Source organism: Falco cherrug, chromosome Z (assembly GCF_023634085.1).
Source record: "Falco cherrug isolate bFalChe1 chromosome Z, bFalChe1.pri, whole genome shotgun sequence".
In the NCBI taxonomy this organism is placed as follows: Eukaryota; Metazoa; Chordata; class Aves; order Falconiformes; family Falconidae; genus Falco; species Falco cherrug.
The window spans coordinates 3,128,245-3,154,787 of NC_073720.1; the positions used below are offsets into that span (position 1 = coordinate 3,128,245).

Consider the following 26,543-nt stretch of genomic DNA (forward strand, 5'->3'; position numbering starts at 1 on the left):
TGGAAAATACATTTTTTAATAGCTTGTCAACTTGACACCTCTTTTTAAACTGTGAGTTCCTTACAGTTTCCCCCACTGGTACCAGCCTTGATATTGATACAGCAGTCACTGCGTTCTTGCTGAGAGTAACTTTGGAAAATGCAAGTGAGATGATGACTGAAGTATATAACACAGTCTCGGCTGAAGATGCTGTTGTGCTAAGTTTGTTGAAAGAAAACCTTTTTAATGTCTTCCTATGTGTCTATGTGCTAAATTTCAGTAACTCTTGAAGGCAGTGAACTAAAAATTACCGATACCTAACTCAGGGTCTGTATATTCCTTTTTTGTACAAAAGTCTTTAAATGTTTCTTTCTTTCCCCCCCGCACTTGAAGAAATGAATATTTAGAAAGCGATTTGCCAAATAAAGAAGATGGGAGCGAATAGCAGCAGCATCAGTGAGCTTCCAGAAAATGAGTACCTGAAAAAATTGTCAGGAGCAGAGCCGATCTCCGAGAATGACCCGTTCTGGAACCAGCTGCTGTCTTTTAGCTTTACCACTCCAACAAATAGGTAAGAGGGTGCTTGCTGGAGAATGAAACGTTGATAATGTATTTATAGAAGTGACATTTCTGAAAGCAAATGGGAGGTTATGTTGATTATTCCAGTTCTAATTATTCATGTTTTGGTTAGCAGAGGAGTAAATGCCTATGTAAAATGGATTGTTGTTTCCAATTTTGAAAGCTCTTTCTGCTGCCTCTTCCATTTCTGTGGGTTCCTTTCTTCTTCATATCTATAACTGCTATTCATTCTCCTGGTAGCTAGGAAAGGTCAGTAATAGGGTCTGTAGTGTTGGCAGGGGAGCTCTTCTTTTTCTTCTTTTTGTTTGGATTTTTTGGTTGTTGTTTTGGGGTGCCTTTTTTTTTTCTTTGGGAAAGACTCTGGTGTCTCTGGAGTTGCTGAAGACTTCAATGCATAGTGTTTCAGCTTACAGTGAATTGTACATCTGTGACTTTGTTGTGAATTAGCTGTTGAGTTTCTTAGTCTTTATGGCTTCCCCCCCCCTTTGACATTTTAAAAAGAAGCTTGGCGCTGTCTCTTGGAACTCTAGCAAGTGGTGTTAATGTAAACAGAATTACTATTTTTAAGAGGATCCATAGCACATCTCCAGAAATACAGAACGTAAGTCCTTGTGACTTCTGTTAACCCACATCCATTGCTAAATTCATTGGCCTGTGTCTTGATTGTCAGCCTTACAAGAACAATCTGGTATGACTTAATACTTCTATTACTTAAACTGTTTTTGCAGTTTACAGTGTGACCTAATACTTTTGTCAGGTGTTTTATTATTAGCAGTATTTCCTTGCAAAGGACTTAGCTGTTTCATAAAGGGTCGTAACAGTCTACATCTGAACACTTGTGTAACAGGTTTAAATGGGCCACAATGTGTACTGCTAAAATTAGGAACACTTTTAATCTTTAATAAATTGGAAATGTGTTTGAGAGCGGTTCTGGCCAATCTTATTGTCAACTTTCGATGGTGGTTTTGTTTTGTTTTTGTTAAAGTACAGCTCCTGTCAAAATGAATGGTAGTCAGAGGTTTTCTTTTTGTTCTGTTGGTTTGTTTTGGGGTTTGTTTTTTTTTTTTAGAAGGTGAAAAACTAGTGCAGATTTATGACTACTCTGAGCTTTCAAACTTTGAATATAAATTGGTGATTGAGTGAAGAATGGAATACAACTTCTAGTGCGACATAGTTCACATGTTACAAGACTTACCTCTGTGCTGTGTTTTGTGCAGGAAGAACCACATTTATTTTTGTTGCATTTAAGAGCAGGTCGGGTAGATAATCTGTCCTACTGCTGTGTGCCTGTGAAAAAGTGAAAGTTCAGGCAATTGGGAGGGAAAATGGGTAAAGTAAACAACTGGGAGGTACTTGCTAGGTGTTATTTTTGTCAAGAGTGAGGAGGAAGAAGGATTTTGGCTTCTGCATGGAGAGAATAGCCAGAGGTTGGCAAGGGGGTACAGTGTTGGGAAGGGTTGTAGAGTTTGTGAAGGGTGGTACATAATTGGTAGTGGGTGAGGGAGCAATTGCTTTTTCTAAGATCCCTGAAGACACAGGAGTTATTTATAGCCCACCTATGACTAACAAGGTGGGCAATATTCTAAGAGGTCCATTAATACTGCATTATTTGGCTTTGTTTAGGGGGAAATAGTTATATATAAAACCCCAGCAATTTCTTTCAGTTGTTCCACTGCTCCTCCCTCCCCCACCGAAGTAAAGGAAGTTCTTGTCACTTTCTTTGCATCTGTTTTGTCCCCATTACATGGAGTCAGATCAAGTGCAGAGTAAGCTTGCTTAAAAAAACACAAACAAACCCCCCCAAAACAAACAAACAAAAAAAACAAATAAGAAACATAATTAAAAAAACAAGCAAACAAAAAAACCTGATCCAAAAGCAGGTTGAAAGTTTAAATAACTGAACACCAGATGGTGCTCTTGCCTGGTAGCTAGAAGAGAAATACTTTTCGAGGCATCTTTTGTGCAGCTTAGTAATTGGAAGGAAACAGAAATTTCCCGTTAAATTGCATCTACCTGAGAGAACCATTTGACAAATGATGTCAGATGATGTTGGCTGCACAGCACCCTCAGCCATTGTCTAAATCAGATAACCTTGCCTGCAGGAGCAAAACAACAGAGGTCAGTGTTCATTTCTGAGATTGAAAGCTTGTGAAATACCAAGTTAACTCTCGTTTTAATGAGGCTTGAGTGTAGGTTGTATTTTTGACAGGAGCAAGATACTGGTTTATGTCTGTTACGGAAAGGAGCCGGTTTTCACCTGTCAAACAGGACAGAATTTTAAAGTTTTCTTCTCTTTTTCAAATTATACTTTTTCCAATTGTTTGTTGCAAAATTAGTGACTGTTTGCAGGTGTTATTTGGAGCCATATAATTGTTTTTGTAGAGGTAATTGGAGATACTCTAGAGTAAAAGATCTATACAACACAGGCTGGGTGGAGGGTGGATTTGAGAGCAGCCCCTGGGGAGAAAGGCTTTGGGGTACTGGTAGATGAGAAGCTCCACATGACCCAACAGTGTGCATTTGCAGCCCAGAAAGCCAACCGTATCCTGGGCTGCATCAAAAGCAGCACAGCCAGCATGTCGAGGGAGGGGGCTCTGCCCCTCTACTCAGCTTTAGTGAGACCCCCCTGCAGTGCTGCATCCAGCTCTGGGGTACTCAGCACAGGGAGGACATGGACCTGTTGGAGTGAGTCCAGTGGAGGCCACAGAGATGACCCTGGAGCCCTTTTGCTGAGGGCAGGCTGGGAGAGTTGGGGTTGTTTAGCCTGGAGAAGAGAAGGCTCCAGGGAGATCTTATAGCACCTTCCAGTGCCTAAAGGGGCCAACAGGGAAGCTGGAGAGGGGCTTTGTACCAGGGCCTGTAGTGATAGGACAAGGGGGAAAGGCTTTGAGCTGAAAAAGGGGAGATTTAGATTAGATATTAGGAAGAAATACTATACTGGGAGGGTGAAGAGGCACTGGCACAGGTTACACAGAGAAGCTGTGGGTGCCCCATCCCTGGCAGTGTTCAAGGGCAGGTTGGACAGGGATTGGAGCAACCTGGTCTAGTGTAAGATGTCCCTGCCCATGGCAGGGGGTTCAAACTGGACAACCTTTAAGGTCCCTTCCAACACAAACTGTTCTACGATTCTGTTCTATTCTATCCTATTTCCTCAAATTTTTGCAAGGATGGGACTGATATGATTCCCAGGAAGAAGAAGATCACATTGTCTGGATGCTGCTTTGGACACACTTCTACATATGGCAGTACTACAGGGAAAGAGGAGGAGAAAAACCTGGAAATAGAAGGTGGTACAAAAATATATGGTAGTAGGAAAAGCAAGCAAGCAGCAATAAAAAAAACAATCAAAAATCAGCAACGTGTGGGAGGTGGTGGGGCTGGGGAGGATAGCCTCCTTTCAGAGACAGTCACCTTATTGTCAGGAAACCTTGCCCATAGCAAGGAATTGGTATCTGTAAGGAAGACAAAAGGTACCTATGCTACCTTTAAGGGCAGTCTGAATCAGCATGTATAGGTAAAGTTTGCGGGGTTTTAACACGTTTCTGTTAGCGTTTCTCTCTAGTGAGGAGTGTGTGAATAGTTCTTTGCTTTACGGAAGTCCAGTTAGTCCAGGTACAGCTGATCACACCTACTAAAGGGAAATCTTTTGGACTGCCAGATTGAGTTGGATCTTCTGAGGAACAATAGTCTTCTAATCTCCCAAATTGAAAGCCCAGGGCCTTGGCTTGAGAGTGTGAATTCCTGGCTTTCTAATATGAGAAAGATGAAGGTGTGATCTGATCTTTTAATGGCCCTGCTTTCTTTGCTTTGTTGTCTGTCTTCATTTTCTTGTGCTTTGCTTTCCTCAGCACTTTGCACTCTTTTGTTTGTCATTCTTTTGCTTTTCTCCCATCTCCCTTTCAGTCTGGTTGATCTCTTCCACTGTTCATCCATTTCTCATCTTCCTGGTTCTCTTTTGCTTTCTGCCCCCAGCCCTAGACCTGATAAGTATGTTAATCTCTCTTTGTGGTCCTGCACGTTGTTCATTTACTCAGCCATGTCTTCTTCACTGGGTTTATTTTTTCGGTCCAGTTAACTTTTTCATCAGTTTCTGTGAAGAACACAAGGTAGTTTGCATGGGGGAATAAAGTTTGCCAAATACCAGTGCTACAGTGCACAGTTGCTGTGTGTCTGTCAGCAATACTGATGCAAGATACTCTTGCCCTTTCACTAGCCCTTCCAGTGTTTATTTGGGTCTGCTGTGGGTTTGATCAGGACCTAATCTGTTTGAAAAACACCACAGCAAAAAGAAGTGTTTATTTTTTCAGCCAAGTTAATTCCCTAGAGTGATTCTTAGGGTGGCACCACAAAACAATACTGGTGCGATGAGGCATTGATTTTTGGGGCACAGCCGACTGTTGGGCTGAAAGGTGGGATTGCTTAAACCTGCTGTGCCATCCAAAAATGAATGTGAAAGCATGTGGTCAAAGCAGAGCTGCCTGCTGGGAGTGTAATATTCTGCTTTTCTGGGCTGTTTTTTCTTCCTCACATAACGTTGGATTTTCTTAAGCAGGTATTAAGAGTGAATATTCCAAGTGGGAGTAATTCTAGTCTGTGCATTCACAAACCCTGATTATGAATCGGCTGTCAGTAATCAGAAATGAGCTGACGGTGAATCGCTGCTCATAGCATGAGTGGATAGTAACAGCCAGAGCCTGTCTCGGGTATTTGGCAGGTAAAGCTTTACACAGTTTAAGAACAGTAGAAGATAAGCAGTATATGCATAAGCAATAGTAAAAGGAAAAGCTACCAGGAGTTTAGTTTTAGGTTGTGTCAAGCTTTTCACGGTAGAAGGTGTATTGTGACATCCTCTTCCGTAAAGCAGGTCATGGATGCTAAGCAGGTGAAATCCCCTTAGGCTTCTGAGAAATTTCTGGTTTAGCCATTAGGAAGTACTTGGTGATCTAAATTCACAATCCTGCATGTTCATTTTTATTTTTTTTTTTCTTCATGGGTCCTTATTTGTTAGTGCAGAATAGACTCATGGAAGCTGCATTAAAATCGTATGAAATGTCTTAAATCTGCCACTTCCTATATTTCAAGTGGCTGATTTATCAATCTGAATAATGTTTGGATATTGGAAAAATAAAATACAGCTGTTCTGGATGACATTTTTAGTTATTGTTACAAGCAAGAGCTGTGAGGTTTACATTGGAGTCTTAGCTCTCGGTTTAGGCAGACCTTTGTGTTTGGTGCTCCTGTGAGTTGCTACCAAGAATGCAACCTTCTCCTAACCAGTGGTATTAGTTACAATTCTTTCCTGATGGAAAACTTAAACCAGAATTAACTAACACAGAACTTGCTGAAAATCATGTGCTTAATATTTACTGTTCCGCTTTGTTCCTTCCCCAGAGTTTTTAATGAGTCGCTTGTTCAAGAATAGTGTTCATGAGCCTTTAATGGAAAGATATAAAAATGAGCAACTTTTATTTTGCCTTAATGTGGTACATTTTTAAATTGGTACAATAAATTATATGCAGCTTTTTATTCTTTGACGTCTTTCCTCCAGCTAGTCCACTAAAGTCAGCATTCCCACAGTATGAATTTACTGAATGGGCTGATTCTTCTGTTTTTTATTCAATGGCAAAGAGAAAAGCTTTACTTAGAGGACAAAAACTGTCAGGAAAGCTGCTCCCTTGTGGTTTTTTCCCCTTCTCTTTTAGAGGTGGGGAGTTGTCTGCTATGGTTTGTTGGGCCTTATTCTTATCATTATAAGGGTAGGTGTTGTGGTATGGGCATGTTTATAGTTACAGTTTGTATGCAGAATACTTCCTTTTGGCATAATGAGATATTTTAACAGTAGTCACTGCCACTTTGAAACCTCTTATATTGTGATGCCTTTAAAATCAGGTAAAACCACGTTCTTCAAAGGTGACTGCTCTCAGGAAGCAACATTTGCTGTCTTTTATTAATTATGGTTTTGCTGAAGTCTTTGGGACTGATTGTTCGTAAATTTAAAGTAGGGCAACTGAATTCAACCACTCTAACTCCACTGATATTTTTTCTTTTTTTTTTTTTTTTTCTTCCTCTTTTTGGAAGTCATGCTTTTTTACAATATATGCCAGAATAGCTGACCGCATAATCCAGTTTTCTGGTAGTATGAAGCCAGAAATAAAGATCTGCAGTCAATGAAAACTATGAAATTTTTTTGAGCAATAGACTGCTTAATTTACCAATCTTCTCTACCTCTATTGAAAGATGCTTTCTTACAGAAAACTTAACTCACTGATGAAGAAACTCCTTGTACTGTAATCAATACAAATACAAAGTGATTAAATACCAACAAAATAAAAAGCTTGATGTAAGATCAGTTATGAAATGGTAGAAGAGCAATTTCAGCAAGGCAAAACAGAATTTGTATTGTCTAAATACTGATCCGGTATTATGTTTTACTTGGTCAATCATCATTGCTTATACATATGATAGGGTACTCATAATTTTCACTCTTCCTTGTGAAATATAAAGAGGCAATTTTGCTTTGTGTTAGTGTTCCTGTATGTTTGAATAATGGCGTGTGCATCCAATTCCCAAATGGCATTTATATGATAGTACAGATTTGAGGGATTTAACTTTTGTATCAGGAAAGAGGTGACCTCTAGTATTCTATCTAGTAGTATATCAAGGCAGTATTTGAGCTTGCAAGTTTGAACTTAATTTTGATATCTTCTCTCCCCTTCCTAGTACAGAGTTCTTATTACGTGATGTAGGCATAGTAGACCTCTCTCCTGTGGAATGGGCTACCCTTGATTACTCTTTACTTCTACCCCTGATGTGTGATACCTGGCAGCACTTAGATGCTTCCTGTGTATAGATGGGTTTGTATTTGTATGCAAAATATTCTTGCTGCTTGCCATGCTGAGATGTTACAAGGCAGTAATTACTGCCACTGTAAAACCTCTTGTGTCCTGATACCTGTAACATAAAACAAGATAAAACCATTTTGTTTAAAGAAGTCTGTGTTGTCAGGAAGCAGATTTCACTATTATTATTAATTTTGGTTTTGCTGAAGTCTGTAGGCCTCCTGTCTACATTTAAAAAAAAAAGCAAATAATTTCTTGCTTTTATAAAGGAACTTGGAAATGCTGGCCACCAGATCACAGGATGAGGCAGGAATTCCTGTGGAGCCTGTAATTTTTTCATAAAGTATGTGGGAAGCAATCCCTCACCTCACACATTTGCTTGGATCTAAATGAGCGTCAGATCTGTGTCGTTAAGTATATTTTCCTTTGAATCCTTAATGTTTACCCCCTGTGCTCACAACTTGTTTGAGTCTCCACACCAGGTGATACCTTTTGCTTGGAAAATTGTGGAACAGGTAAATATGATTGTGATATGTACCACTTTCCCAAAACCAGATGGTTTAGTTCGGGTAGTACTAGTTGAAATAATATGATTACATGTACAAACTCACCCAGGTCACTGTGATCGTGAATTTAAAAGATCCATGGCCTGAAGCTGGTGTTTGTTGCCATGGGCACATGAACATCTTCCAAAGTGGTGTCTCCTCCACACCAGGGCTTTACTAGATGTTACTGGGTTTCTCCTAGTGGTGCTCAGCAGTGCTATCAAGCAGCCAGAAGGTTTTACTTACATTTCTGCTTGTTTATTGCTAGAAATTGATACTTCTTTCTAGTTGAGAATATATTAACAATTCTCAGACCAGGGGATATTTTACTCCTATATCCCTAATGAATCTCACATCTATTTTTATGTACTCTAGAAAATAATGTCTTTCAGAAGCTTCTTTTCAGTTCTGAAAAGGTGTGATTTTTATTTTCCCACGTATTGGTAGATAAAATTGCAGAGTGGAAAATGTGTGGGATTTTTTCCTTTTCTTTTCTGAAAGGTTGTTTTCTCCTTGATCCTCCCATAGGTACTTGGTTACAATTAAATGTAGTACGTTGAAGGGGATCAGTTTAAATGCATTTTAGACTTTCTTCTGTCTCAAGTAGCAAGCTCTTGAAATACATATCTATACAATGTGCATGTGTACACACATATATTTGGCAGCAAGGCAACCCGTGTTCCTCAGGGGAGGGTTTTCAGGGAATGGGAGCTATTATTTGTGATCAGTGCAGTCTTGTTAGTGCTGAAAAATAGTTTGAATACTATAAATACTGCTCTTTGGATCAATGGAAGGATGGATGTTTTAGTGTTAGGTTTCCATTTTTATGTACATTCATTAACCAAATATCATCTCCACAGGGACTGTAGAGCAAAGTCAGTACCACAGCTGGTTGTAGCGTTTCTTTTGTGCCACCCTTTGAATCTTGGCTCAGGCATTTTTTGCCTAAGTGTTAATGTCTTTTGTCTTCAGAGGACAAAAGAAATACACAGTTTTTTCCATGTCTCTCACTTCTCCTTCCTGCCCAAGTGAAGGAAAGAAAGCCTCTGCTAAGCTTTGCCCCAGATACCTCGTAATAGGTGGCTATTTTTTGTACTGCCCACTATTTCTCCATGAATCCATCCTTGGGGATGTAGCAGTAGTATTACTTCTGTTACGTGTAAGAGCACCATTTCACTGGTGTGTGTGTATTGGGGTGGTATTATGCTGTAGTTCCTCCTCGCTAGGTGTTTCTGTTGCATGAAGTGAAATTTTGCAGGTGGTGTTGCCTAGTCTTGAGTATGGCAAAATCTGGTTTTGTGTTTTGATGTATGAATAAGAGGGAGTGGGCTGTGGTTAGTTTTTAAGCTTCAAACTTTGTTTTGGTAGGAAAAAGAATGACTCAAGTGTTAAAAGCTTTACTGAAGGTCTGAAGGTCTGGCTTGGTTTGCCACTATTTCTGATTCTGAGAACGTGCAGAAATGAGGCAACTGTGGAATTTTTTTGAAGACTTTGTGTGGGTTTTAGTAACTCAAAGGGAATACACCTCTCATCCTCCCCCCAAGAATGTTGTACTTATCTTAACTGCTTAGACATTAGGGGGAAGATTAACTATAATTGAAAGCTGAATGTCTGCATTTATGGTTTTAATCCTGGAGCAATTACAGTAATCACATAGGCTGTATTACAGAAGTCCCAGCATCTTTGGATAGTGGGAGGTGGGTTCCGTTGTGTTGGATTACTCAGTACCTAAGAAGTCTCTGCTGAGTTGGTATTTCAATATAATGTTCACCCTGCCTGTCAGCTCTGAGGAAGGAATACATCCTGATGACAAGCAGCCAGCTGGACAAGTTTAGAAAGGGGTTCTGCTTTTTGTTTTTTGTTTTGTTTTTTTTAAAGTGCAAAAAGTTCTTGTTTCATGTTGTTTCATATAGACTTAAACTCTGTTGTCTGTAGTTGCTGGCAGGGAGTTCTAGCTTAATACCATTTGTTTTTAATTACTCTGTTTTTAGCACTGAAACAAGAGACCACCTTTGAGAGTAAGTCTACTGTTTTTCAAGTATATATGACAGTGTAAGTTTGTTCTTTCTGAGACTTAAGTTTCAAAACAATTTGAGAGGAACGAATGCTGATATTTGAATAAAAAAAAAAGCCAATCTGCATAATCTACATTTGTCATAGGATATTGAGCTGTAGCTGAAGAGCTGTCTCTGCTCTCAGCTCACTACACAGTAAATTAGTCTGATAGGCAGGAAAATTTGCAGGCATCTTAAACCTTAATTTGTTTGATGTCTCTATCTTGAAGCATTTCCTATTGAAAAATTTTAAAATAATTTTTTTGGCTCTTTTTTCTACCAATATCCTTAACCCCTCTTCTTGTCCCCAGGAGTTCGGGCACAGCTCACTCAACAGCTTCCAAGACCACAGCTCCACGCTAGATTTTGAGCAGCAGACCTGGTTTAGGGGCTTCCCACACAGCACCACAGTTAATTTCAGGTTGATGCAACAGTTCTTAGGACTGCTGTAAACTAGGTTAGCATCTAAATTTAAAAATGGAAAGAAAGGGGACTGTTGCCCCCACTACGGTCTTTTAGAAGGTGGCTGGCAGAGCTGTAGGTGGTTGCCGAGATGGGTTTGAGCAGGTGGGACAGAGAGAGTGCATGTGGTACCATGCCCTTTTTTTTCTTCAGTCTCTGATGTTTTTGTGTAAATCAGGTTACTCATCAGAAAACTTAATGCGTAGGAAGCATCAGCAACTTTGACAATCCAATTATGGCACTATTAAGTTTTGCAGTATTTTTGAGAGGAGTGCTTGAACAGAAGCCATACCACTGACTTCTATAAGCTTAGTTACTGTTCAGGTTTCATTACATTGCTACTTTCCTATTTATTCTGAAGATGGTGATTTTCATACCTTTAATTACAAGGATGTAGCTGCATGAGCTCTGAAATTGTTCAGCCAGTATTACGTACTGTGTTACATTTGCAAGCATCAAACTGTTACTTTTTTTGGACTGGCTCTTAATCTAGGGAACTTCAGGACTGCCATTCCTGTAGGTCAGAATGTATATTAATTGAGTCTGTGTAGAGTCTGTACAATTTTCTCCCTTAACCTGAGCAGCTGTGCCTGTAGTGATAAGACAGGGGGGAAATGTTTTTTAAACTAGTAGAGGGGAGATTCAGGCTAGATGGAAGGGAGACATTTTTTACCATGAGGATGATGAAACAGTGGAACAAGTTGCCTTGTAGGTGTTAATACTGGGACACCTTCTTATTGTTTAATGTGATGTTGGACACCATGTCTGATTATTGTTTGTCGTGTCGTGTCTGTCCCGTGTTCCCCCCCCTCCCCCCAATCTGTTAAGGGAAAATAGACTTCCCATGTATTCTTCTGTTTTGTTTTCAGGAATCAGTTACTCTGCACTGGTAGAAGTATATAAATGTCTTTTTATGTGCTTGATACAGCCGGTATTTCCTTTCAGTGATTGTTGGCAAATTCTGCTTTAGTGCTTTATCGTTCTTTTCAGCTGATGGCTTTCATTGAGGCATACCAACTGTCAATTAATGAAGTTATGAAAAATTTGGTTATCTGATGTGATTGTTGCATAGTATAGTAACATCAGTTAAAGGAAAGTGGTGTTTAGCTTGAGGTTAAATGACATGTTGAGGATGCTTTATACTTTTTCAAAAGATGTTATTTCATGTGATCATTCTTGTAAAAGAATAGTTCTTTCTGTAGGCTACTGTGTATTTTCGGTGGCATCAAGCTAATTCAATGGCACCATTGAAGCCACAAAGATAGTAGTAGTAACATAAATGGTGTAGTGACATCATTTCACATTGACAAACAATTCACTTTTGAATGTCAGTTTCCTGTTTTATAGTCACTGTACTTCAAATGCATGTTGTACTGCCTGATGCTAGGATGACCACGCACTGGAATGGGTTGCCCAGAGAGGAGATGGAGATACTCAAAAGCCACTTGGATGTGGTCTTAGGCAACTGGCTCTTGGTGGGCCTGCTTGAGCAGGGAAATTGGACAAGATGACCTCCAAACGTCCCTTGTCACCTCAGCCACTCTGTGCTTCTGTGATATTTCTGTAAACCAGTTAATGGATTGGTAAAATTAAGTGCTTCATAGAAATATTTTACTACTGGTTTGTAATGCATTTTCACTTCAAGTGCAGGAACACAGTTGCTTGTATAACTCTTTTTATTTTCTTTTTCCCCTCCTCTAGTGCTGATTTAAAGCTCTTGGAAGAAGCCACAATCTCAATCTGCAAGTCTTTAGGTAAGAAATTGTGACATCTCTCTTTCTGCTTTATCAGAAAAATTAAGAAACAGCATTCAAGTGCACATCCATGTCTTTAGTGTACTTTACTTGTGTGCATTCTACTAATAAGTTTAAAATAGTGTAAGGAGTGTGTTTATACATATCCCAAGCTTTTAGAAACTTCCATTATTAACGGTTATGTAGAAATGACTTGAAATGACTGAAAGGTTTAAAACAAGTAACTTCATCCCTACTAGATCTTTTTCCCTCTGCCCTCAAAGCTGATGAGTAAGGGGAGAGAATTAATCAGAGGATGAAGGGAAGGGGTAGTATAAATGTAATCAATGATGTTCAAGAAGGTAAAAGCTAGTTGTGAAAATCTGCCTGATTTTCTGACAGGAGACTATTGTGCTGTAGACAAGTCTTGGAAAGGAAGTGGTATGAGCTCCACATTTAGGATATTTTAAGTCTAGGATGAAAAGTACGTTTAGAGAACATTTATGGGGTAGTAAAGCATGTACTGGAGAAACGTAAAAGAACAGCAATAGCTCTAGAGAAAAACAGACATACTGTGCTTTATGTAGAAATATTTAAGACATCAAAATTTAGTTTCTATATATTGTTTGAATTAAGTAGTGGCAACTTACGCATGCTATATAATCATATGTTTGGATTTTTTTTCCTCATCTAGTTGAGAAGAATCCTCGAACAGGAAACCTTGGGTCATTGATTAAAGTCTTTCTTTCTAGAACCAAAGAGTTAAAAATTTCAGCAGAATGTCAGAAGTAAGTACCTGGAAAAAAGCTGTGTGTGCCATTTCACTTTTAAAATGTTCCTTTTTCTCCTAACTCTTGAGTTTTTTACTTTGCTGCTTAACATACAGACTAAAACTTAAAATTCTCTTAAATTATTGTTTGAAACAGAACAAGTATCTAGTACTCTTCCAAACACAGAAGATGAAGTGTAATAAGTGTAAATAGATTGCTGGGGAAAATGACATGTTTGTGTTCATCCTGTGTGTTACATAAAGACATTTGTGTACAAATAGTGTAACTTCTGGTTACTACTGGTTTAGAGCAGTTTAAAAATCACCTGACCTTTTCAGCTAAATCTTAATATATGAACCAGTATTTTATCTTGGAAATATTTAAAATTGGATTTGAACACAAACTTCTGTATAAAGACATTGCTTTCAAATCATATCATGCAGCTGCTGTTGGTTTTGCTTGCCCCTTTCAACAGTAGAAAACTCCAAGAGGTTATGTGTGCAGCTGTCTATATTTTTTGCAGGAAGCTTTCTGGAATTGCTCCTCAACACCTGTAGACAGATGTCCAACTCTCATCAGATCTGGGGATTCAAAAAGGAAGACTTCCCTTTTAATGCCCCTTGCTCCCAGGACTGCCCTCAACCTTTTTACTTGTATCTGGAGAAGTTATTCCTGCCTGGATAGCTCCTGCTTCTTTAATCCAAAAATACCTTGAATGTATAGCTTCAAGCAAGAGCTTGACTGTATGCTCTTGTGTGGGCTTCCTGGCAGTTGCTTATTGGGACTCAAGAAAATGTAATGAAGCTATATTCCCCTTGCATTCAGAAAGCATGGAAAATATTTGTGTGTTGCATTGAAAAATCTTGCTGTATTTTGCTTGTGAAGTCCATAAATGCCTATGGTCATCTGAAGGCTATTTAACTGGGAAGAGTGCTAAGGTTCAGAGAGCCAGAGTAGCTTTTATATCTGAACCTGTTGGAACTTTTCAAACATCTGGGTGGCTTGAGTCCCTAGTATCTAGAAACCTTTAGAAGCAGAGTGAGCCATCTGGTGAACCCTTCAGAGAGTGGTACTTCTGGCAACTGTGGTGTTTTTGACAATACAAACTAGGAGTAAGGTTGTATTCTCTTGCAGGAAGCAAAAAATACTACTTTTAAATACATTTCTGGTTGGTTTACTGTAGTGTCAGCTGAAAACTCCCTGCTTGAGCACTTTGGCTTTTCCTTGCTTCATCTGTAGGAGCCCCTTTGTGTCTACTCTGGCATATATTTTTCTTGTGCATTTTGATGCACATTTGCAGGTTAAGCATTACTGATTGTTCTTTCTTTCTGCTTCTTTTCTAGTCATCTCTTTATTTGGCAGGCTCACAATGCACTGTTTATTATTTGCTGTTTGCTGAAAGTGTTCATCAGTCGCATGTCAGAAGAGGAGCTACAACTTCATTTTACTTATGAAGAGAAAGCACCAGGCTCATATGGTAGGTATACGCTAGTGCTAGTGAAACAAATGTCCCACAAGAAACTAAAAAGTACTGATGTTTTTTGTAGATGTGGCACTTGGGAACATTGTATGGTGGTGGACTTGGTAGTGTTAGGTTAATGGTTGGACTCAATGATCTTAAGGGTGTTTTCCAACCTAAGTAATTCTGTGATTGTGTGTTTTGTTTAGGCTAAAAATCCCAGACTTTGCTTTAAAACTAGAAGTACCAATGATGTTACGTGCAACATGTTTACTGTTCGGGACAGTCTGTTGAGATTGAAAGTATGTAGTCAATAGTAAACCAGACTTATTTGAGGTCTGAAGTAATTTGGTGTAAACCATCTTCCTTTGTATCATACATATGAAAGAGGACACCTTCAAAATGTGATGAGAGCTTTTAATAACATATTGACTATCATCTTCTGCTAGAACTGTATGTTTGTTAACTAGCTGTTCGTGTGTTACAGGTTCTTATAGCAAAATAAACCTCTTTTAGAGCAGGGTTTGTTTGGTGTGTTTTTTCTTTAAAGATCTGTGTTAAATTTAACATGGTCATTTATTTACAAACTTGTTTTGGCTTTTTTTTTTAAACAATTGTTCAGAAGTGATGCTGTAGACCTACTTTAGCTTTAGTCACTTTTGTACAGTTTGAAAGGTGCTAATGGTCCTGTTCAGAAGAGAATAAAACTAGGGTGAAGCTGGCCACATACTACTGCAGGAATGCTGCTGCTGCAATTATTTAGTGTTTCTTTTCACAAATGTTTCATAAACTAGCATCAGGTGGAGAGTGGAATTAATGCAATTTTTAGGAATTTAATGAGGGAAGATAACAGTACTATGTTTAGAAATGATCTGTTGAAAAGGTAACTGCTAAAATGTAATTAGTGGGCTGTAGATTGTACAAGAATACAAGAAGAGTCAAAGAATTTAGGCAGAATGCTCAGAAGTAAGTGCATCTCCAGGAAACGGAGCATGTATTTCACAAGACAGAAAAGAAAAGGTGCTCAAGGGATCTAGCTGTTCTGTTTCTGCTATCCAGTCCTCCTCCTTTTTGAATGTGAATAATGTGAATGCATGGAAAATCTGTCTGCCACAAATCTTTATGTAGTGCCATATCAAGATGCTCTTACAGAACACATGATGCATAATGCTGGCACAGCTGTGAATCCCTTTGCTTTGTTGTAAAGATGCTGTTGAGTTTGTAATTGCGTGTTGTTTATTGCATAAAACCAAAAATGGTCTGGCAGAAAGGACTGGTATCAGAATGCTGATATTGTGGGAGTGGACTGTGGAAGAACAGCCAAAAATGCCTGACTATGGGTTTCCCTCAACAGTCAGCCAGCAAGGACATGGGTTGAGAAAGTGCATTAGCTGCTTGCTCATTGAATCACAGAGCGGTCAGAGTTGGAAGAGCCCTCTGGAGATCGTCTAGTCTAACCCCCTGCTAGAGCAGGTTGCACAGAGTTGCATCCAGGTGGGTTTTGGATGTCTCCAGAGAAGGAGACCCCACAGCCCCTCTGGGCAGCCTGTTCCAGGGCTCTGCCACCCTCAAGGAAGTTTTCCCTCACATTCAGATGGACCTTTCTGTACTGCAGTTTGTGCCTGTTGCCCCTTGTCGTGTTGCTGGGCACCACTGGAAAGAGCCTGGCCCTGACTTGCCCTTAGGGTGTTTGTAGACATTGATAAGCTCCCCTCTGAGTCTTCTCCTCTCCAGGCTGAACAGCCCCAGCTTTCTTAGCCCTTCCTCATCAGGGGGATGCTCCAGTCCCCTCACCATCTTGGTAGCCTCTGCTGGGCCCTCTCCAGTAGTTCCCTGTCTCTCTGGAGCTGGGGAGCCCCACACTGGACACAGTACAATATGTAGTGAATAGCGACAAATGTTCTTCAGAATCTGTTTTAACTCCTTGGCACCAGCTGTTGCTCTGGGGAAATCAAACTTCTGGTGCCAAAAGATAAGTGCTACATGTTGAAATGGTTTAGTGTATTTAAGCTGTGGTGAGTGATCTCCAAGAATGAAGTCAGGTAGCCGATGCATTAGAAAATAAGACGTGCTTATAGTAAGCTATCACTGCAGACCACCTGTGGGTTTATACTTGGGTTAAAAAAAATTGCCCGCCTCTTGCTTCAGTGGTACAGTGTAGCACAGCAGGACAGATGGAAAAGCTGAGATGTTTTGTTAGCTTGAACCCCTGTGATCTTTATCCCTTTTGCTGAGAGCTCCTCACAGTGTGGTATGAAAAGTGATTCTTATCACTGGGGTAGATGCATGTTTGTACCATGTCTAGTAGCACTTGATTGTAATTCACAGTGACATTTATTAGTGATAATTTTGTGCATATTGATGGCAAATGTACTTAGCAATTATCTTTGAGCAGATTGTTTGGTGGATGTTCTTGATTAGGAAGGTAATTGTGTGTGGTCTGCTGGTGAGAGCAGGGGATGGAGGCAGGAAAACGAGCTCCTCCTCTGCTTTCCCAGTCCAGCTGTGGCTTTAAGTCTGCTGCTGCTTTTGACTCAGGTTTCCAACTGGAGATGATTCTTGTGACCTTCTTCAAGGTATTGAGGTTCATAATCTGCTGTGTTTACATAGCAATTGTTTTTTGTTCCTAACAAATCTTCACCTAGGTTGTTTGGTTTTTTTTAATATAGAGCATGGTAATAAGGTAAATGCCTTCCTTATAGCTTTTATGCTTAGCTAGAGGAAAAGTGAAGCATCATTAATGGAGCGTAATAAACTGCTGTTGTGTTAGGGACTGTTAGAGTGAGCAGAAAAAAAAGAAATTTTTTTTTGTTTGTGTTTTTATAGTTAAATGAAGTGTATCTTGAATTTTTATTTTTTCTTCTTTGGAAAATGGAGCATGCCATGTTTTTCTGAAGTTTACACAGATTTATTAGTACTTTTACTAAAGTTTTACATACTTAACACTATCTTTGACCATGCTTTTTAAAAAATTTTTTTCTTAGTGATCCTTGCTGTATTTTCATTTGCCAGAGCCTGGTGGTATTTTACTATTCTTCAGTTGCAAGTATGTTAAAACAAACCTTATAAAATATGTTATTATATTGGTTAATGTAAATAAAGTGTCAATATAGACAAAAGCTTTAATACAGTGTCTGAATTTTGAAGTACTGTTTGCTTCTTAATGGCTGCTGAGTAGTTATTGGAAAGAAAGGTACAACCAACCAACACCACAGCCAACCTCTCTCTTCTATGATCTGTTCTTGTATGCCTTGTCCAGTCTCACACTCACAGCCTTCTGAGAAAAGGTAAAACTATTCTTTTCAGAATCATGTTAAAACTCCTTTGGAAATGCTGTGCAGTGGTGTTTGTTTCCCTGTTATAGCTACGAGCATCGCCTTTTTTTTTTTTCCTTCTAGTTGGAGAATATATCCTAGTACCATGTTCTCTGAGTTTAAATATAGCACCTGAGAACTCAGAGTGCATAACTGCAGTGTCAGCACGTCAGGCTGCTCATGCTGCGGTTGGTCAGCACATTGACACCTGCTGTATGATATTTGATATGTCAGGCAGAAGCGTATAGTGTATGATAGTAATGATGCATGGAAAAGATCCTGGTCACTGGCTACTCAGCAATACATCTTGTATTTTGACAGGTTGCGTACGATATAGCCACTATTGTTGAGATAATGTTTTTTGTAACTGTCTTATCTGGAAGAATTCCCCTCCCAGATTTTGCAATTCATATTCTTTTAATTTTTTGTGAACGTTGAATTTGTGCTCTTCTGTTCTAGGCTGTGTTTTAAGCTCAGGAGAAAGCTGTGTGGTTGTAACGCTGTATTTGGTGTATTATAGCAAATAAGAGGGTGTAGAGGTGGAAATAAATAACAGTACATTTACTGCAACCCTTAAACGAGTTTGAGTGTTCAGCTATCATAAAAAGGAAATAAAAGATGCCAATTAGTTTATGTACTCATTATTAACACTCTTAAGTGAAAGCTGGGAGCTTTTGAGAGTCCTCAGAGCTGAAGATCAAACCACAAAACCCAATGAAGCTTTAAGTCTGCTGGTCATGTAATGAATTGAACAGATAGGGCTTTAGGTACTGTTTTGCAAGTAACACAAATTATTTCATTAGTGGTCCTATCCTACTGTAGGAGCAGTAGGGCAGAAAAATAAGTAGCATCTGAGGTGAGGTTATACTTTGTTATGCCTGAGTATCTTACTGATATTAACCACAACCACCTGCTACAGCAGCTCAGATTAGGTCTTGACAACATAATAGTTAGGTTCTTGAGAAGAAAGACGATTCTGCTATCCATGTTAGACCCTCTGCCGTGGCCTAGGATAGAGCTGGGCTGGTTTTACTAGAAATGGAGTCTCCTGGCATGTATACTTTCCTCTGGATAAGCCATTTTGCCTGTGTAGCGTCTCCTAATCCAGTGTCTGTAATGTGCATAGCTTTGAAAAATTGTAAACACTATTTAAAAAAAATCATACACGAAAAAAACCTCCATCAAATTAAACAAACCCAAAACGAACGAACCCCACCAAAAAGCCAAAACCCCCCACAATGCAAGTATAATATAGCTGATGAAAAATGGTGTGTCAGCGTAACTGTCTGTTTTTAAAACTGTTTGCAGTTACTTCTGCACTGTAATAGAGTGTAGGAGATGCACCTATGAGTCCTCTCTCTGCAAGTCTGCTCGAATCTTATCTGGACAGATTCACCCTTTACTTATTTTCCCCAAGGCTTTACGCATGTCTTTGATCCAAATATGCGATCTATTAATGTGAATGAGTATTGTGTGTATTGTCTTTATCCTGCTATTGAAAAAGGCATTGTTTATGAAAACACATAGTGTTCCATGTTTATAGCTCTCTCTCACGTTACAGATTTGGCATGCATCCGCTTCATTGTCTTGGCAAGACAAGAATTAAACAAGAATGCCTGTGCCCCAATGGGGAAAAGGATACATTAATTATTGTAACTGAATGACATTGATTACAGCAATTAAGCTTATTTTAAAAAAAGAAGAATAGTTCGAGAGCAGAGCAGGAAAGACTAACATCTTCCATTCTGCGTGATTGTGCTAACCCAGTATTTTCTTTGTTTATCTTGATTATAGTGTGTGTGTGGGACAGCCCTCTTTCATGTTCAAATAACATTATTCTCTCTTCGAATAAGTTGTGTGTATAGTGTGGTGTGAGAAATGATAGTCTTAAAATGCACTCACTTTTTTTCATCCTTTTTCCTCTCTCCTCCCTGTTCTTGATTGTCAAAGGGAAAAAAACTAGGTACCTTTTGGAAACTAATAGCAGTCTACAAGCATTTTCTAGATTTAGAAAACTTTAGGAAACAGTCACATTCAGGTTACTTTGGAATACATTATCTGGGCTTCATTATTGGCTGTGGTTTCTGTGTAAGGTTAAATACTCCTAGCAGTGCTTGGTTTTTACTAACAGGAGCTACATTGTGTTGCTCATGGGGGATTCTATATAAAGGAAACCATGTTTCCGTGATAACCTTTAGAATGTGCAGTTGACTAGGTGACAATTTTTAATGTGCTTTTAATAAACCAATTGTGGAAAGAAATAATTTGCTTTATTGTGAATATTCCCTCTCGTGTGCTTCTTAAAATTGAGTTCTGGATTTAAGAACAAACTTGGGTTAAACAGAGTAACATTGCCATAACCTGGCTATAGTGTTGTGTTTATTGCAAGACACATTTATTTGAAAATACAAAATAAACAGGCATTTGGGTAATCATTGTGCTGCAGTGGTGTAATGTCTATCAGGTAATGCAGAGGGAAAAGCTATGCCTGCTCTTAGGCTGGTCAGCACTATAAACCCCTACACTTCTTTGGGCTGTAGGTTTCTCTTTATACATTTATTTTGAAAGTGGAAAAAATCCTGATGAGCCAAGAGACCTGTCTGCTGGTTTTTTAGTATAATATGACAATGTCAAATGGTTTAATAAGTTTTTTCGTCAGTAAGTCTTGCAAGTCTTCTGTTACAGTTGCTTTTAAAAATTGCAGTACTAGTGTGAAATACCACCTGTTTTATCACTTAGAATAGTTGCATTTTTTAAATAATTTTTGATCATCCCATGCATTTTGTCACATTGTGTGTGAGTAGAGAATCATTTCTGCTCACTTTCATGTGCTTTGGAATGTCATGAATCCTTACTTGTCATTTAAATGTGTAATACCTCTTCAATAAATAAATATGTATTCATGAAAAAATAGTGTGTAGATTTAATTGCTTAAGAGCACCAGTGTTGTGTACAGTAGGCTGCATTCATTTGATAGATCACAGTTTAGAATATTGCTCAGCGTATGTTAGACAAATGAAACTGTTTCCTATCTGTCTCTGCTTATTCTTCAGTTGGGGTTAAAAAAAGGGGTTGGAAACTATGCAGAGTGCAGGGAATTTTGAGAAGAGATGTGTGCCAGTGAGAAGTCCCTTGTGATCAGTTCAACTTTAGTAATAAGGCCATTTAATAGGACCTTAGGTAAGTAGTAAAGTAAGGCTTGATGTACTTAATAGCATATTCCTAGTATACCAACATCTCAATCTGTCTAATTGTTACTAGTTATTTGTTTTATATATAAAAGGATGAGCATCATCATTTCCTCTGGTAATAATCCCAAGTGCTTTGTATTTCGGGAAAGAGTGTCATCTCCTTAAGCAAGTAGAATTTCTCTTCTAGTGTTTGTTCCTTAATTAAAATCATCTGGATCTGTGTGATTAAATCTTTGCTTTCTTTCAGTACTTGAAAATCTGGAAAACTTTTGATATGCTTCTTTTCAGGAACAGAGTGTGAAGATCTCATAGAAGAGTTGCTGTGTTGCCTCATCCAGCTCATTGTTGAAATTCCTCTCTTGTGAGTTGGCTTTTTTCTTTTTTTTTTTTCCCAGCCTCCTTATATAAACTGAGCGTTTGAGATAATCTAAAACTTAGAGTGATGAGGTTATAATGCTTAAATACTTGATTTGAATGCTCTGCGTGGTGGTACAGTACTGGTAATGAGAACCTGCTGGCAGTAGCAGCCCTGAATATGCTATTGGAAGAAGTACATGATGAGCATCTCACACCCAGTTCAAACCATCAACAGAAGTTACCCTGTTCTGTTTTGTTTTGGGCAACCTGTGTTGGTATTGCTGAGTTTTGGCTGGAAATGGGTTGTGCTAATTGTACAGGGAAAGGTATGCTGGAGTTGTCATTTCACCTCTGGGGAATGCAGCAAGGTGCAAGCAAAAGTTCCTCTTCTGCAGCTCTCTGGGTTCTTGAACTGCATGTGCATTAAATGAGTCACATGGCTTATTTAATACTAATTTCTTAAATACCAGCAAATTGGTGTCTGAGAGAGAAGAGAAATGAACAAGTGCAATGTTTCTGTCGATCTCCAGATTGGTTTACATGGCTTTTTTCATGCATCTGCTGTATTTGGGATATGTTGATTCTGCATCTCATTAGGATGTGTGTCATGAAACATACTTCAGTATTATTTGAGGAGAACTTAGTTCTTGGGGGAAAAATGTTTTTGCACACCTGTCCTGATAAGTTTTAATTTCTTTTCTCCCAAGGTAAACTTTACCAAAGATAGTATTAGCAGTATCTTTTGTCTTAAATTGCATTGTAGCTTGTGCCCAAAAAGTAGTACCCCAGTTAAAGCATCACAGTTTTAAAAGTTTCAGGTTATCTGTTGTCCTGTAGTAAATAGCTCTGATGATGATTCAGTTTCTGTACTTTGGATTGTTCTTTTCATTGGAAAGCTGACAAAGATGCAGTGTTTTTTGAAACATAGAACTCTGTCAACATTACATGAAGGTTTTGTGTAGGTACAGTGTAATGAATTAATGATATGATTTAGAGTGTCATTCTGCAAAGCTTGTCGGGACTTCCTCGAACAGATACACTTTTTGTTTGGAGCAGGTTAGAGGAAGTACAGAGGGGTGAAAGGACTGCGAGATATGGGCAAGTTCATAAATCCTGCAGGGTTTTATTTTTCTTTCTTGGAAGACCCAATGTGTGTGTGTGGAGTCCAGAATCATTTATTCTGTCTTTCTGGCAGAAAAATTTTTATGGTCATGATTATTTTAACCCTTTTCAACAACTGAACCTGGCAGCATCTCTGTTTCTGTGTGAATGTGGTTGCTGGGAATGGAAGCAGCTGTTGAAAGCACTTGCTTTACTCTGTATTGTATTGATAATAATGGCCTATTAAAAAAGAAGTTAAGGCCTGTCTATAATGTCCAGCTGTATCAAAAACATACTCACTTATCATAAGATAAATGTGAAAGGTTTTGGGTTTTTTGTCAAATAAGTTTTCTTAGCTAATTTTTTCCTGAAATAGAATGTTACTGAATTGTTGGTAAGATAATAACATTAAATGATAGTGTATATTACTGTCATCTTTACCAGTATAAGATGTTTAACAATAATGTGATAATGCCTTAACTAGTGATTTTATCCCCATGCCATTGAAGGGGAAGTAGGGTGTGGGAAAGTAGATACAGAAGAACTTGCTTTCTCTAATACAAAATCCATTTCTGTTCTACATAAAGGTATTATAAGGCAGAGGCATTTTTGCTTACTGCGATAATAGGTGGTTTTTTTTCACGAGAATTAGGTTTGTTTTAGTAGTGAGTTTACTTTTTTACTTCCCTCCCTCTCCCTGGTCAGGCTTACACTATAAATTCTTTCCCTACTTTGTATCAAGGGAGTAGTTAATTTCTGTCTTTATCTGAAATAAACCAAGAAAATTACAAGCCTAGTATGTGAATTTTGGGAGTAGATGATACATGAAATATTCAAACTTGTAATGATTTCTGTAGCAGGATTTAGGATTGCTTGCCAGAGGATAGGCAGCTTTGGCAGCTTACAGTGGCATTGCTAGCAGAGTGTCTGTCTGTAAAATGGCTGTTAAAGATGAATTTTTGTTGTGACAGACCATTAAAATCTCCATGCTGAGCCTGTCTTTGCTATTCTGAATGACACTTCGAAGTTTTTGTTAGGAGTGTTTAAGAGCCTTAGCAGAGGATTGTCACAATTAGTGTATCCCTTGGGTTCTGCAGATGCAGTTTCATGAGGGAGTGAATACAGCTGGCAGCTGCTGTCTAAATATATTGCTTCCTTACACCCCAGTTTAAACCTTTTTTTTTTTCTCCTTTGTTGAATACTAAGAATAGTTCTAAAGCTTGGAAAACCATCTGCCATGTCCAAAATGCAGGAGCAGAGGTACCTGTGCAACAGTCCTGCACTCTTTGCTTTTGAAATTGTTCTAAATGTTGCATCAGGTGCTTTTTGATGAAAGCACTATGCTTCAGAAGTAAAATTTTTGCACCTTTCTCTCTTAATTTCAGATGTACTGTCTTTAATTTTTTTTCTTTGCAAATGTGTTACTGAAGAGTGGACAATGCAAGAGCATTGCTGGATGTTGCTGTGTAGATACTGCTAAGGGAGTAGTGAGAAATTTGCGATCATAACATAGATCCTATTTTTTTTCTGTTGAGTATCGTGTTGTGAAGATGTACAGGTAATGTAAGATGACAAGTACCTTGTTCCAGGCTGACCAAAAGCAAAGTTAAGAGTTTTGCCTTTGCAGGGGCACTGAATTTACAAAGGCTCAAGTCTTTCTTGAGCACAGGCAGAGCTTGTTCACCTCTGAGCTTGTTCTGCTTGAAGCCTTGGCAGAATGAGCTCATGTCTGCCTACAAAATAACCTATGGACAGGCTTAGAAGATGCAGGTGAGCAGTCTAGCTCAAAATCAATCAGGATGGTGTGAGATGGGGAAGACTACAAATGGCAAGTCTGTAATCACCTCTCTGTATCTCTTACTATGAAATACAACCGAAGAACTAAAATGTGTTGGCTTTTATTGGGAAAGGCTGCAGAGATGTACAGCAAAGCATATCTAGGAGTGTCTCAGAATTGGCTATGATGAATTTAAGAAAATGATTCTCAAAGTTAGTCTGTATTGGGGAAGGCAAATGTGCTTTAAGGCAGTTACACTCAGCATTGCTGAAACAGGTTGTTTAGTAAGGGTCCATGGGACTCTCTAGAGTTGTGACTCCGTATTGTAGAGTTATTAGTAAGATCTTGAGTTACCCTTTTGGAAAACAGGCTCTGCTGTGTTGTACAAAATGCCAAGGAAAAAGGTTTCATGTTTAATTTTAAGACATTTTATAGAAACTACAGCGTTATTATTTTTCAAGAATTAGACTTGTGTAGTCCCTTAAAACACTTGTGTTATGGTATGTTGGCATTTGATTTATGACTCCCTTGGGTATGTTACGGATGCTCTGCTTTTTCTTTGGTTTTGTTAATGTTAGCACTCCAGAGTGTACGTTAATGATTAAAACTACACAGTCAGCAAAAAGATGCAACTTCAATATTTAACTGTATGACTTTTATGTAGAAGCTATTGCTAATGTTTTGTTGCAAGATAGAGCTCCCAAAGCTTTAAATTATAAAGGCTTCTTTCAGCAGCTTGTTAAGAGCTGGTATACATGACTGAACATCTGGTTGTTATCAGTATATTTTCACTTCATTAAAAACTATAAATGCATATGGAGGAAAAATGAAATACTGTGATCTACTTGCATCACTGTTAAGTAGCACCCTGTGGTGCCAGTAGAAGTTGATACTTCTATTACATTCCGTTATTTTCTGTAGTTACAATTGTTTTAGGTTGCAATCTTAGTTCGGCATTCAAATGTTAGCAATGATTTCACTCATTTAAGGACATTTCCTGGGAGCTTAAAAGTCAAACACAGGAGGAAGAATGGCAATATAATTGGTTATAAAGCTCTACAGAATCATTGCAATGTAGGAATGATGCCATGTACAGATGATGAGAAACGTGTAGACTTTTTTCCTTCCTAATTTTGAGCAGTGAAGAGGTTGAGAAATGATCTCTCTCCTATTTCAAGAGTGCCATATTTTAATTTTTTTGGTGCTTTCAAAACAATAGGTCAGGATTAGTGCTTTTGTAAAAAGGACTATTCAAAGAGCTTTTGTCAAGGTTGTAGTAGCTTCACTATTTGTAGAGCTATTTGACTTAAACATTTTTGGCAACTTTGTCTAATCATCAAAGGAAAACTTCCACCTGTTGAAACTTAGGTTGAATGTGGCAGAAAGACCCAAACTGACAGATTTGTAGTGCTTCACTTTGAAGATCCTCAAAATTTAAGACTATTGTGCTCTGTGTAGGAGGAATCTGATGAATATAAAGGGTATTTTATTGTACTACTGCACTTTGTGGTGGTGCATCAGATAGAGAATGTTTATTTGGAAGATATTCATCATCACTTGTATGTTTTTCTCTTGTCTGATGGCAGATATGTAGCTGCTTAAATGTCTGAAGGCCCTAAGCAGGAGAACCTTTCTCTGTATCACATTCTTCTTTCTGTTCTAATTGTATTCTAATTTGTTTTTTATTTTAGACTTAGATTGGTGTTTCTCTAGGACCTGTCTTTTCACTAGGTGAGCTTTAATTTACATTGAACTTGTGTCATACTTTCCAATCTCGGAGCATAGTATCACAGGTCTGTACAGTTTATCATGGAATCATAGAACAGTTGGGTTGGAAGGGACGTCAAAGGCTGTCCAGTTGCATCCCCCTGCCCTGGGCAGGGCCACCTCCCCCCAGCCCAGGTGGGTCCCAGCCCCTGCCTGGCCGTGGGCACTGCCGGGGACGGGGCACCCACAGCTGCCCTGGGCAGCCTCTGCCGGCGCCTCCCACCCTCACAGGAAAGAATTTCTTCCTAATACCTAATCTAAATCTCCCCTCTTCCAGTGTAAAGCCATTCCTCCTTGTCCTGTCACTGCAGGCCCTTGTAAAAAGCCCCTCTCCAGCTTTCTTGTCAGTCCCTTAGGCACTGGAAGGCCACAGAGCTGGATGCAGCACTGCAGGGGGCGGGTCTCACCAGAGCAAAGTAGAGGGGTAGAGTCCCCTCCCTTGACCTGCTGGCCATGCTGCTTTTGTTGCTGTCATATGTTGTGCTGTATCCAAGCTCCTAATAATCTGCTTTCTGTTATGGTTTTGGGCCTGTTTTCACAAAAGATATTTGATGTATCTTGACAAACACCCGCTTGGTAGTATTTGGTCTTGTTCTCTGGTCCAGGCAGCAAAGAT

General features: G+C 38.9%; 1 protein-coding gene across 4 annotated transcripts in view; it reads left to right on the plus strand.

The window, feature by feature from the left end:
* The window catches only part of DYM (dymeclin), a 213,727-nt gene that overhangs the window by 11,849 nt on the left and 175,335 nt on the right, over nucleotides 1-26,543 (plus strand). For 3 of the 4 annotated variants that reach the window (XM_055698723.1, XM_055698722.1, XM_055698724.1), the window contains 5 exons: nucleotides 373-550; nucleotides 12,160-12,212; nucleotides 12,886-12,979; nucleotides 14,305-14,438; nucleotides 21,214-21,286. In XM_055698723.1, coding sequence (XP_055554698.1) covers nucleotides 411-550; nucleotides 12,160-12,212; nucleotides 12,886-12,979; nucleotides 14,305-14,438; nucleotides 21,214-21,286 — 494 coding nt within the window. In that variant the 5' untranslated portion in view covers nucleotides 373-410. The remainder of the gene's footprint in view (nucleotides 1-372; nucleotides 551-12,159; nucleotides 12,213-12,885; nucleotides 12,980-14,304; nucleotides 14,439-21,213; nucleotides 21,287-26,543) is intronic. The other variant, XM_055698725.1, reaches the window with a different exon arrangement.